The following is a 13,428-nucleotide window of genomic DNA, read 5'->3' as shown; positions in this document are numbered from 1 at the left end:
TGGAAATACAAGCCTGAGCAGTCTAAAGGGTTTCGACATATGAATCAAATCAATGGCGGGACTTCGCAACAGAAATGAAGACGCAACAAAGCAACCGGGAACGATCAAGGTCACCAAACCGACCGTCATTTCCGAACTAACAATTGTTCTTTGTCTGAAAAGTTGAAACGGGTTTAATCCAAGACAACCATGCAAGAAGCAGGTGTCGCCCAAAGAAGAAGGTACATGGGTACAAGAAATATTTTGGCAATAAGGAATTCACTCGAAAGGTAAGTTTCCACGAAACTCCCTTTTATCTTCTACTAAAACAAGAAAATTCAAAAAAAAGAGGTCAGTTGTTGTTCTCGAATTTTGTTCCCAGCCAGTCAGCATTAGGGTCTTAAATCCTAAACTGAATTTTCCCTTTCAGTCAGCATTAGGGTTTTAAACCCTAAACTGAACTTTTTCCCTTCAGTCAGCATTAGGGTTTTAAACCCTAAACTGAGCTTTTCCATGCGGTCAGCATTAGGGTTTTAAACCCTGAACTAAACTTTTTCCTTTAATCAGCCTTAGGGTTTTAAACCCTAAACTGAACTTTTTCCATTCAGCCAACATTAGGGTTTTAAACCCTAAACTGAGCTTTTCCTTCCAGTCAGCATTAGGGTTTTAAACCCTAAACTGAATTTTTCCTTTCAGTCAGCATTAGGGTTTTAAACCCTGAACTGAATTTTTTCCTTTAGTCAGCATTAGGGTTTTAAACCCTAAATTGAACTTTTTTCCATTCAGCCAGCATTAGGGTTTTAAACCCTAAACTGAATTTTTCCTTTAGTCAGCATTAGGGTTTTAAACCTTAAACTGAACTTTTTCCTTCAGTCAGCATTAGGGTTTCAAACCCTAAATTGAGCTTTTCCATGCAATCAGCATTAGGGTTTTAAACCCTAAACTGAATTTTTTCTTTAGTCAGCATTAGGGTTTTAAACCCTAAACTGAACTTTTCCCATTCAACCAGCATTAGGGTTTTAAACCCTAAACTGAGCTTTTCCATGCAATCAGCATTAGGGTTTTAAACTCTAAACTGAATTTTTCCTTTAGTCAGCATTAGGGTTTTAAACCCTAAACTGAACTCTTCCCATTCAGCCAGCATTAGGGTTTTAAACCCTAAATTGAGCTTTTCCATGCAATCAGCATTAGGGTTTTAAACCCTAAACTGAATTTTTCCTTTAGTCAGCATTAAGGTTTTAAACCCTAAACTGAACTTTTCCCATGCAATCAGCATTAGGGTTTTAAACCCTAAACTAAGCTTTTCCCTTTAGTCATCATTAGGGTTTTAAACCCTAAACTGAACTTTTTTCCATTTAGCCAGCATTAGGGTTTTAAACCCTAAACTGAGTTTTTCCATGCAATCAGCATTAGGGTTTTAAACTCTAAACTGAATTTTTCCTTTAGTCAGCATTAGGGTTTTAAACCCTAAACTGAACTTTTTTCCATTCAGCCAGCATTAGGGTTTTAAACCCTAAACTGAGCTTTTCCATGCAATCAGCATTAGGGTTTTAAACCCTAAACTGAATTTTTCCTTTAGTCAGCATTAGGGTTTTAAACCCTAAACTGAACTTTTTCCTTTAATCAGCATTAGGGTTTTAAACCCTAAACTGAACTTTTCCCAGTCGGTTAGTATTAGAGTTTCAAACTCTAAAACTGAACTTCTCCCCAGCTAGTCGGTATTAGGGCTCCAATCCTGAACTGAGCATTTTTATCTTCCTTCATCAATTTTAGGAACTTCCTGGCGAATAATTAACGAAATTTTCCTAGTGAAACTGGGGCAGAAAATTTCATTCGTTTGTTTGTTTTCTCCCGCAGGTCTAACCTCGAGCCACACGGATCGAAATGACCCACGAGATGAGTCTCAACTCAGAATCAAAAGAAAAAGACAAAAAGAAGATGTCCCGAGATACCGGAGAAAATGGAAGGCGGATCGTTCCAAGATTTGATTAAGGTCTAGAACTCTGCCAGTCACGTCTCACTGAGTATCCCAGAGGTTAAACAAGCACCTACAACTTGCAAGCATCAAGATTCAGATCGGAGTCTACAAGCAGAATCAGCTAAGACCCTAGATCAAGTCGCAAAAGAATCATAGATAGGAATCTTGTAACTAGCAGTTGACATGCATATAAGTGTTTAGTTCAGTTTCAATTTTTCTTTGGTTGTAATAAGGCGGTCAGTAAAGCAGGTGACAACAGCAACAACAGTAACAACAAACATTGCAATCCCATGGTAGTCCCAACCACCGAAGTTTCCCGAACTACATTGACCTGATTCCTGTTTAGCCCAGGATATGTAGGAAATCTTTGAAGCAAAGATTCGGTCAAAACTTTCAAAAACATGCTTCACACGGAGTAGTCCATAGGCAAAAATCGCTCATATCCGCTCACTTTATCTTTGCACGAAAACCCTTCGTGTTTCCGAACAAAGAGGGGCAGCTGCGAGCACGTGATTTTTGTCTTACGCGACAATCGCTCCAAAAGAAATGAAAAATATTAACAAATGGTCCTGCTGTACAATTTTCGGGTTTTACGTGGCATTTTGTTAATTATTTATGATTTTTTGTCCATTTTTATTTTTATTAAAACAAAATACAAAAAAAATGTATGTGTCATGCGTAGTTGGAACCGTAATCCGGTTATTAAAAAAGAAAAATCATAAATAGGCATCTTTGTCCGTGATTTTTGTTTTGTTTGATTTTACCTGCTTTAAATATTTTAATATACGTGTACAAATAATTGTATTAAGTGTCTATTTAATTTTAATTTGATTTACTTGGTTTTTGTTTTAAAAAAAATAATAAAAAAAATATATAAATAAAAGATAAGTGAAAAGTTGATTTGAAAATCAGTTTGGGCTGATTTTTCATTTTAATTCAAAACCCAAACAACCCAGCCCAAAACCTGTGCTTGCCCCGGTCCGGACCAGCCTACTTCAAGGACGTCCAAACGACGTCGTAGTGATTGAGTCTGATCTGAGTCGTTGATTTCTGAAAGATCAACGGCCAAGATCTCTCACCCCGTACCCACTAACAGACCCGACCCGTCTCACCCGGACCGACCTCAACCCTTTACCCTTGAAACGACACCGTTTCCCGTTAGTCGAAGGATCCTGGCCCTTCATCGTGTCTCATCCAACGGCCAGGATCCATCTATCCACTAACTATATAAACCTACAACCCTTCACCCCGCGCCCTAGTCCAACCACCCCCCCTGCCTTAGGTCGTCTTCATCAGACCTCAGGCCTCCAAACCCTAGCCGCCCCTATATTCTTCACCATGAAAGCCGGCGGCATGGACGCCGGTGACCACACCCTTAACACCATAGAACCCCCTTGCCATCCTGAACATGGATCTTTTAACCACTTAGCTCAAATCCCCTCCCACCGTCTCGAATCTTCATTTGAAGATTCGAGTCGGAACCTGACTTACACCAATCGACCTCAACTTCACACCATATAATCCCCAGACCCCCTCGTGACCAAACCATGCTTGGTTTGGTCCGAATCTAACCAGGGAAACACGAATCCCAGATCTAATTTTTCTAAAGGACCTTAATCGAAGTGTTTCTCATCTGAGAAACACTTCGATTAAAGTCCGTTCAGCCTTAAGAAAGGTCTGTTCGAATCCAAGCTAAGGCTTTTGATTTTTCGGATTTAAGGTGAGTTTTTGTTTTCCTTTTTCTTTATTTTTAGTCCATGTGTTGTTTAAGGGGCTGTTCATGTTTTGTGAAATTTGTGTTTTGAATTTTATCAACTGTGTCCTGTCCACTTTGCCTGAACCTACGTGTTTGATTAAGTCTCTCTTTTGTTCACTGATAAGGTGTATGTGTAAGTTGTACAATCAAATGAATTTGAATTGGTTCGTTCATTTAGTTCTTAGGGCTATTCTGCATTAACATTGCAATCTGAACCCCTTGTGTGATACTGTTAAATGTCTGATTTTGGCTACGATTATGCATGTTATGATTAATATAATCGAGTCGACATGTGTCGTCAATTAGTTTTAACTACCTGAACAATAACAAATCGATTTGCTTCTGTTAAGCATTGCCTGAATCAATTAGGAACTGAGTTTAGTGCTTATAATTGTTAATTTGAATCAGAAATGTAAAATCAATGTTTTGTTTAGTTACAGTTCTGAAATTGGAGGGCATGTGCACTTGTGCACAACATGTGCATTTGTGCACCACATGTGCATTTGTGCACAGCCTGTTGTTCCTGCATAAGGGCTTTTGAATTAAATAGTTTGACAGCATATGCTGTCAGACTGCATTCTGCTGCCCATACTCTACTTTAGTTTCAGAAATAATAAACATTACTCAAAGTAAGTCTGCCAGGGAATATCATGGGGTTTGTTTATACTTAATTAGTTAAGTGGAATCTGAAAGTAGGAGAGCACATGGGAGGGGTGTTAGAGGATCTAAACAGGCTGTAAAAGGTTTGATTTTAGGTGGATAAAAGGGGGAAATTCCATCAGTGCCAGAGGAGATTTTTTGGGGGGGAGATACACACAGACAGACAGAGAGAACTGGGAGAGAACTGAGAGGAAACATCTTTGAGAGTTGAGTTCTGAAAAACAGAAAACTGGAAAAGATTTTTTTTTTGATAACTCAAGGATAATTTCAAAACTGAAGATTGACATTAGATTTTAAAAAGAAAGGAGATAAGGAGAGGGATATCACAAAAAATTAGAAACTACTTTCTTCCTGCTGTTTGTTCGATTCCTAGTTTGTTCAAACTGTTCAAATTAGTTCTGTCTTCTTTCAAGTATCGGCTAAGTCTATTATTTGGATTTGTATTGTTTGTTTCTCCTGGAATTGGATTGCCTGGATCTCTGATTCTGTACTACTTGGAATTTGCTTCATTCTGCCATTTCTCCATTGGCTTTAGTGGCCTCTTGCACCGGGATTTTGTTCTATTGGTACTTGCTGTTACTGCTGCTGTTTGGTATTACTTCTATTGCTCTACTGACCCCTTGCTTCTTCTGTTGTATCCAACATCCAGGTACATACTAAGACTTGCATCTGATGTAACAACGAAACCATGAAATCAAAGATATGCAAGAGTTTTAATCATTCGTTTGCTGCAATTACAGTTTTTTATGAATACTATTAGATTTGTGTAATTTGTTTAGTTTGTGATTCAATAAAGAAGCACGTTAGGTAGCCTTGTACTTAATCGCAGCTTAGTTCATCCTAAATTGTGATTTCGTTTGCTTAATGGATTGTCTGATAAGGCATGTATGAGTGTTTTGGCACACATATAATTAGGTAACCTTTCAACTAATATTCTGTATGTATAGAATAGAATGCCCTTAATCTTGCCAGATATGATGTTAGATTTTATTGAATCTTTGTAGGTAGTTCACATGATCCTGTTCAAACTTTATTAGCAATAGTTTTCGATACGTTAATTCCACTGACTTGGTTTAAATAAGAGAGTTTCGAACTCGGATATGAAGAACATTTATCATAAGCTTTCAGCAGTTATATTGATCTCGTATATTAATTTCCCCTGACAAATTAACAACATGTTCATCCACGAAATAAGGCACAAAATAATTCACGCCTCATAAAATCAGATAGTCAAATAAGGATCTGAAGCTGGTCAAGCATGTAATCAGCATGTAATCCTCTTTCTTTCATTTTATTAGAGACAAACACAATAGAAATGTAGACACTTTAGTATCTCCTCTTCTAAAATAATTAGACGAGCCTCGCTAAATAAAAAATGCAAATTGCGGGGCCCTCAATGATTAACCATAATAAACATCTAGAATTCAGGATAGGCCGTTTAGTGAATTTCATGGCCTTCTCCAAAATAATAATGCGTTAAACTCTTTAGGCGCGGTTCAGATTAAATTACACTCTTAAACTTGGGTGCGCTTTGATGCGACCCGAATCCAAATCTTAACGGAGTCGAAATGTGTTTAAAAATTACGGGTGTTGCGACGTAGTTCGAAATACATTTTCACGACGTTGTAATTCTATAAAAAATAAATGATAATAATAAAAGCGGTTTAAACTTAATAAAAGCACATAAATCACAACATGTATTTAAATCAGATATTTAGCCATTATAACAATTTAAGCGACCGTGCTAGAACCACGGGATTCGAGGGTGCCTAACACCTTCCCTCGGGTCAACAGAATTCCTTACTTAGAATTTCTGGTTCGCATACTTCATTTGGAAAAGTCGAAAATTTCCTCGATTTGGGATTCAAGATAAACCGGTGACTTGGGACACCAAAAGCCAAACCTTTCCCAAGTGGCGACTCTGAATTTAATAATCCCATTTCGGATATTGTCACTTAAATTGGAAAAAACTCCCTCGTGCATTAACCATTCGGGGCGGGCGCGCAAAAAGGAGGTGTGACACTCATGGCCTCAAACTGCTGAACGATGTTCTAGAGCTCAAAACGATCGGTCGGGTCGTTACATTTATAATGGCTTTCCATGGTTAGGTAATGGAACAGTCCATAGTGACAGATTCATAACAAATTAAATCTCTAGACCAACTTTAAGCTTTCATATTTTCCTTTAAGCCATTCCACAAAACAAGTGGATCTTTGACTGTGAGATATTCTATTTTTAACCTTTCATCAAGGTGATGTCGCAAGAAAATCAAGGCCTTAGCACAGTCTTGGGTGGATGCTTTATTTTTGTCTTTAATGACATCTCCAAGACCCATTGCATCTAAATGTATTTCAGCATCCAACACCCATGTCATATAGTTCTTGCCCGAAATTTCATGGGCAACGAACTTTCTTTTCATAATGTCAGTCATAATTAAAAAGAGGAGAAAAGTTATACCTTAAGCTTCTCAAAGAGCTTCTTGAGACGGTAGAGTCTCGTGCTGATAACGTGTGATGAAAATAATAAAAGAAGAAGAACAATATTGCAGAGAAAGATATAGTAATTCTTATTGAATTTGGGATGATTTACAATGGGGTAAGACCCTATATTTATAGGGGAAAAATGACTTAGCCACAAAGTAAAATTCTCTACAAAATAGACATTCACTCTGATTATAATTCTATTCATAATAATATACAAAAATATATATATTTATCGGTTATTATTTTGGTGGACGGCTATACACGGTGGACCCGAATCATTAGACTCCAAGCCCAACTAAGGATACGGGCCTGACAAAAGTCAAGACCCGTCATTTGAAAAATCAACTCCCTCACCATTCCACCCCCTCATTTCCTCCTCTTTTTTGCTTTTTCAGAATCCTTTTATGCTAAGCTAAAAAAAAAAAAACCACCAAAAAAAGAAAAGAAAAAGAAAATGGGGGATCAGATAGCTAGGGGAGAAGAATTCGAGAAAAAAGCAGAGAAAAAACTAAGCGGTTGGGGACTTTTCGGTTCCAAACACGATGACGCTGCTGATTTGTTCGATAAAGCTGCTAATTGTTTCAAACTCGCTAAATCATGTTAGTTTTTTAAAGTATTTTATTACTAATAATTATCCCTTTGGATCATCAACTTCAGTATTGTAGTAATTAACTTTGATTTTTCGCTTTTTAGAATTTGTTTTTTTTGGATCAATTGCTGGTGTCATTTGCTTTTTTTTTTTAACCGACGAAATATGTTAGTTTTTTATTTTTAAATTTTCTAATTCGAGCGGATTAAGAATGCTCATTTTAGAATTTGTGAACACTATGATGTCCTGATAATTTTTTATATGAATTGTTATTCTTATGCGGATAATCGTTATGTCAAATTAATTATTTGTCACATGTATTCAAATTAGTACTATAAAACTTTGTACTTTCCAATCTGATTTTGTTCTTAGGCTTTCATTGTTATTTTTATCCATTACCGGATACTTTATCGTTTGATTGACAGTTTAATATTTTTTTTTGGAGAAGAGTTTAAATTCTATACACCGGCGGTGTAAAATAGGTAACTCTATTTAATAGCATTGTTTGGTAACCTAGAATAAGTGGTAAGTAGCCTACTATAATAAGGTAAATTGCACGGATGGTATAAAAATTCATTAAAGTCTCGGTGTATATAACTTTAATCCTTTAGAAAAAAATGTGTGTTGTTTAATTCTGCTTGATTCAGAATGCTTATGTTCGTATTTGTGAAGATTGCAATACTCGGAATGGCAGTTCTATTACTTTCTCAATCTTTTGATGGCTGTCATATGGTTCATTAACGGAGAATAATTTACTGGGCAGTTGTTTATCATATTTTCGACGTGCTATTAGCATTGACTGAGTGCACTATTACTTGTGATAATTCATAGACAGTGATGTTTGCACTGTTACCTGATTTATCTATGTGCTTTATGCAAGTCACTGAAGCGATACCCGAAAATGGAAGAAAGGATATTCTATAGTTATCTTGTATAAGATGGATATCGATATGTTTGATAGTGGATAAACCTGAAAGAATATAATGTAAGCAAGGTCTAAGGTTTTTATAGAATCCTTAGTTGTAGAGAATTCCTAATTTGTCTTTTCGATAGTGGAACTGAACGGGCCTAAGTGAGGCAGAATGGATATAGAGGATTCATATAGTCGGCCCCAACTTGGGATTGAACCGTAGTAGTAGTAGTAGTTTTTTGTTGTTGTTGTTGTTGTTGTTGTTGTTGTTGTAGGATCTGTTAGAGAAGGCTTACTGTTTTCATAAAGTAGATCATCTATATGGTATGATGAAAAACTGCATATTAATGTTGGAATGTTGGTCTTTCAGGGGATCAAGCTGGAGCAGTATATGTCAAAGTAGCGAATTGTCATCTGAGGGTAAGTTTTCGATCCTCTCGTAGTGACTTCTCCATATCTGATGCCTCTCCCTTTCATTTCCTACAAAATTTAAATTCTTCAACTACTTCTTATTCTTATCTTGTCAGTTGGATAGCAAACATGAGGCTGCTGGTGCTTATGCTAATGCTGCTCATTGCTACAAGAAGACAAATACAAGAGGTCGTGTGTTGCCTTCATGTTCTTCAATCCAATTTTTTTATGTTGTGGAATGTCAATATCTTATGTGCTCCAAACTGATATGTGCCGACATCCTTGGACATATGTCCATTATGCGTTTCAGGGCTATGTTCTATGTACTCGTCACATTGAATTCATTTTTTCATAAGTCAAGCTTCACTTTTGCTGAACTAAAGAACTCTTTATGATATCTCTTCCAGAGGCAATATCATGTCTAGAGCAGGCAGTACACATGTTTCTGGACATTGGAAGGCTAAATATGTCTGCACGATATTACAAGGTACAGATATATTATCTGTGAGAATCCATATGTGCTGTTTGATGTTTCCAATAGCAGTGTTCTGTGCTTGGTCAAAATTCTTTTCTAGAGTAAGGTCCGTTTTGGTATATGTTATGCTTAGTCTCTTCAATTTATGTTGCAATCTAAACTTTGATATTATCAAGAATGTGGTCGAGCCCTTCTCAGGACCTAACGCATAGTAGGAGCTTAGTGCACTAGGCTGCTTTTTTAAGAAGTGATAAGTGACTGTCTAATTTAGTACGTGGCTGTCCGGTTTCATTGAAATGATTCTAGGCGTCATGCACAGTTAATTGGAGTGTATCTTTGGCAGCTTGATTGCATTTGAAAGATACATAATGATTCTGCTGTGTCCAGGAAATTGCTGAATTATATGAACAAGAGCAAAATTTGGAGCAGGCTATCATTTATTATGAGAAGGCTGCTGATCTTTTCCAAAGCGAGGATGTAACAACATCTGCAAATCAGTGCAAGCAGAAAATTGCACAATTCTCTGCTGAACTAGAAAAGTAAGAATCTTTTTCTGAATTAGTAATACAGTTTTTCTACAGAAAGAATAATTGTGTCTAATTGCAAATTCATTGCTGCATATGGAAATATTGACGCAGTTAAAGACAAAGAAAACTGGTTAAAAAGGTACTTAGAAACTGCAAGAGGAAATTCCTCTCAGAACAATTCCTGGGTAATCTGGATTTGATGCCTCCCTGTATATCTTGCATTCTTCTCTGTGGAATCACAATTGAATTCTATCCTAGTCTCTTGGAGTACTGGTGCAATATATCTTTTATATCAATTGAAGAAAAAGGAAAAGATATAAAAGGAGTCAAAGCCAATAATTAGGAAAAGAAATCACTTCCAAACTAAGAGTAGAAATGTGTATTAAATGCCATGTTAAAAGCGCTGAGCACCTTATAAATGTTAATAAACTAATGTTTATGTCTAATTGCTCGATATGTAAGATAACTGAAGTTTTGCATTGTAAAAGAAAACATAACATTTAGCATTTGTCACCTAGATATCAAAGAGCAATTGAGATCTTTGAGGAGATTGCACGGCACTCTGTCAACAACAATTTATTGAAGTACGGAGTTAGAGGGCATCTTCTAAATGCTGGTATTTGCCAACTTTGTAAAGGTGATGTTGTTGCAATAAACAATGCATTGGAGCGATATCAGGTACATTGTTCTTCTTGTCAAGCCTCTAAGATTTCAATTCGACATGATATGTTCAAGTAAAGATTGCATCCTGACTTGCAGGAACTGGATCCAACATTTTCAGTGACACGCGAGTGCAAGTTGCTAGTGGTATGCCTTAGCTTGTATTAACTCAAGCATGCGAGTTCTTTTGCCTTGCTCTCTTATCCGTGTCGTTTAAACAAGTTTGCTTGCTTTATCTGTGGATATAGTAAGTATATTCCGTATCAAATATGTGAATTGCCAAGAATTTATCCAAAATATAAACTGTTAGCTTTAAGGTGGTTAATCTGAAACTTGAAAACAGTGTTTAATGCATACAGGTGAAATGTAGTTTGGGAATGAATTACCAGGACTCAAAACAGAGTTTCATGCGCTGGTTGACATGTGTCCGATCTTCCATTACTCTTCTACGAGAGGCATAAAATTTGCACATTTATTCATTTGTCTTGTCTCTGTAAGGGTAAACCAATGTGATGGATGAAAGTGCGGATATTAACGATATTGGTATACGAGGTTTTGTGACAAATTGGACAAACATCAATGTAATAATATTAAATTAAAGAAAACTATCAAAGTCAGAGGAAATTGAATTGACTGTAGAAATGATTTCTTAGGGACATAGGCACAATGCTTTCTAACCAAAATAGCTACTAATATGATGAACCATCAAAGCAACTGTATTCTCTCACTTGATAGCATAGTTATTGCTTTCAGAACTCAGAATCATTATATACGTCCTGAATTTGATAATATAGAATTAATTTGGGAGATATCTTTTGCAATTACAGGATTTGGCCGCTGCTATTGACGAGGAAGATGTTGCTAAGTTCACTGGTTCTGTCAAGGAATATGATAGCATGACAAAGCTGGTATATTTTAGTTGTCTCCACTTCTTTGCCTACAAAAAGAAATAGAAGTGTTTAGATATTACCAACTGCTGGTATATATATATATATATATATATATATATATATATATATTCCTATCTACTAACTCCCTAATAATACTTGAACATCATCATCAAATCTTGCTCTACATAGCAGAAAAGTTACTCGGAGGTTTTTCTTTTCTCTAGCATTTTGTAAGGTAATGAACTCCATTTGTGCTCCATTATGAGATTGGGGTGCAGGTTATGTAAATGACCTAGAAGTAGATGCATTTCAGGATTAATTGATGTTGCAGTTAACCTTCAGTCGTCTCTACATATATTGGCATTGAAACTTAAATGCAGAACTGGACATGCGTAGATGACTATAAGTGTTAAACTGGCCACACCTTTGGCAGTTCCTTTAAAACACTTCTATTTTATACTGCCAGTCCCAAGCAACTAAATTAAAGAAAGAATCCTTTTGTTTATCTGGATATTTCAGAATGTATACTTTCTACTGGTAGTTTTCATATTTCAGTTATTTAAGCAAAATGGGAATTTCTTACTTGGTTGGTTCAATCAACCTTAACACATTTTGGTATGCTTTCTTTTTCGTTGTTCATCGCAATACTTATGCCGTCTCTGTTGTCATTTTTCTTCACTTAACAGGATGCTTTGCGGACAACACTTCTTCTCAGAGTGAAGGAAGCATTGAAGGCGAAGGAGCTAGAGGAAGATGATCTTACTTAAATTGATCTTCTCTGAAACTGGTTGTAAATTGCATTGCTTATGATGCCAATTTATTTCTACTGATTGATTGTTTCTTATCATGTTACTTATACATCTCATATTGTATTGGTTGAGTATGACTATCAAATTGAGTTCGACTATCGACAAGGTTTTAGCCTGGTAGTCGGTATTGATGGATTGCATAGAGTTCTTTGTTGAATTTCCCATAAAAATGCATAGTTTTGTCTATGTTGGTTGAGTTTGACTACCAAATTTAGAGGCAAAACAGCTTTCAGATGGTAATATTGTTACTGGGAGATGGGATAGAGGAAGTGATTGGAGTATTAAGAACTTCTATAGAGTACTAAGTTTTTTTTCTCTTGTTTCTATGTTTGTATGTATAAGTTGAAGAATAAACCTTTGTACTACATGTTATGCTTAACAAAAATGCCTACATTACAAAAAACTGTGGTTTGTATGTAAGGAGTAAATTCATTGTATGTGTTTCCATTGTGTGAAACTAATAGTCTCTCCTTTTTGTTTTTCTTATTATCTTGAACCGAGGGTCTTCCGGAAACAGCCTTTCTACTCCTTCGGGGTAAGGGTAAGGGCTGCGTACATACTACCTCCCCAGATCTCACTTGTGAGATTTTACTGGGTTGTTGTTATTGATGTTGTTTACACATGGACACAAAATCTTTTTATATTACGTACATATTCAGATGAGATGAAAAGTGAGTAACAAGTGAGTTACCACATTTTTACTCATTAAGAGATGAAAACTACTGTGCCTTCATGTGATAATATTCCACAAAAATAAATAAATAAGTAAATAAAATTTTCTAATTTGGAAAAGACATTCTATTCTCGGTCCCTCTGCCGAGCTTTAACCTGCTCCGCATAAACTCCTTAGTAGTTCCATCCCTCTCCTCTAAGGGAAGACAAGGGAACAGAGGGAAGACAAGGGAACATAATGTCCGACGAATTCAATAACTTCTGTTCAGATCTTGTATTTGTATTAGGAATTTTATTAAATTTATATATAAAATTGCAAACCCAATAACTAAATCATGCTATGAGTTTGAAGCCAAGTTCAGAATTATTAAACTTTAAATCCTGCTGTGAGTTTGACGCCAAGTTCAGAATTATTAAACTTTAAAGTTTAGCTCCGCTTTTGAAGATGCATATTCGAAAAAGGGGGATATGGAATTCATGCTCACCTGTATATATTCGCCAGATCCAATGTAACGATGGCTATCACCATCAAAATTTTTATATATATATATATATATATATATATATATATATATATATATATATATATATATATATATATATATATATATATGAGCTTTTGGGTATGT

At 36.0% G+C, this 13,428-nt stretch overlaps 1 protein-coding gene across 1 annotated transcript; it reads left to right on the top strand.

Annotated features, from left to right (window-relative positions):
- Nucleotides 1-7,186: 7,186 nt before the first annotated feature.
- Nucleotides 7,187-12,564, top strand: LOC104232649 (alpha-soluble NSF attachment protein-like). The gene is made up of 9 exons (XM_009785904.2): nt 7,187-7,455; nt 8,726-8,775; nt 8,883-8,955; nt 9,174-9,253; nt 9,629-9,780; nt 10,287-10,446; nt 10,528-10,575; nt 11,256-11,336; nt 12,005-12,564. The coding sequence occupies exons 1-9, from the start codon at nt 7,311-7,313 to the stop codon at nt 12,083-12,085; spliced, it is 870 nt and encodes a 289-aa protein (XP_009784206.1). The 5' UTR covers nt 7,187-7,310; the 3' UTR covers nt 12,086-12,564.
- Nucleotides 12,565-13,428: the final 864 nt, after the last annotated feature.

This window comes from Nicotiana sylvestris, chromosome 5 (assembly GCF_000393655.2).
Source record: "Nicotiana sylvestris chromosome 5, ASM39365v2, whole genome shotgun sequence".
Classification (NCBI taxonomy): domain Eukaryota; kingdom Viridiplantae; phylum Streptophyta; class Magnoliopsida; order Solanales; family Solanaceae; genus Nicotiana; species Nicotiana sylvestris.
The sequence above is the reverse complement of the archived record's forward strand: the minus strand, read 5'-3'. Positions and strand labels throughout refer to the sequence as shown.

What these genes read in the sequence shown, in the direction of transcription:
- LOC104232649 (XM_009785904.2), top strand. Translation starts at nt 7,311, where the DNA reads ATGGGGGATCAGATAGCTAGGGGAGAAGAATTCGAGAAAAAAGCAGAG. An exon ending in TAGCGAATTGTCATCTGAGG is followed by an intron (nt 8,776 to 8,882) that starts GTAAGTTTTCGA and finishes TTATCTTGTCAG; the next exon opens with TTGGATAGCAAACATGAGGC. An exon ending in ATGCATTGGAGCGATATCAG is followed by an intron (nt 10,447 to 10,527) that starts GTACATTGTTCT and finishes CCTGACTTGCAG; the next exon opens with GAACTGGATCCAACATTTTC.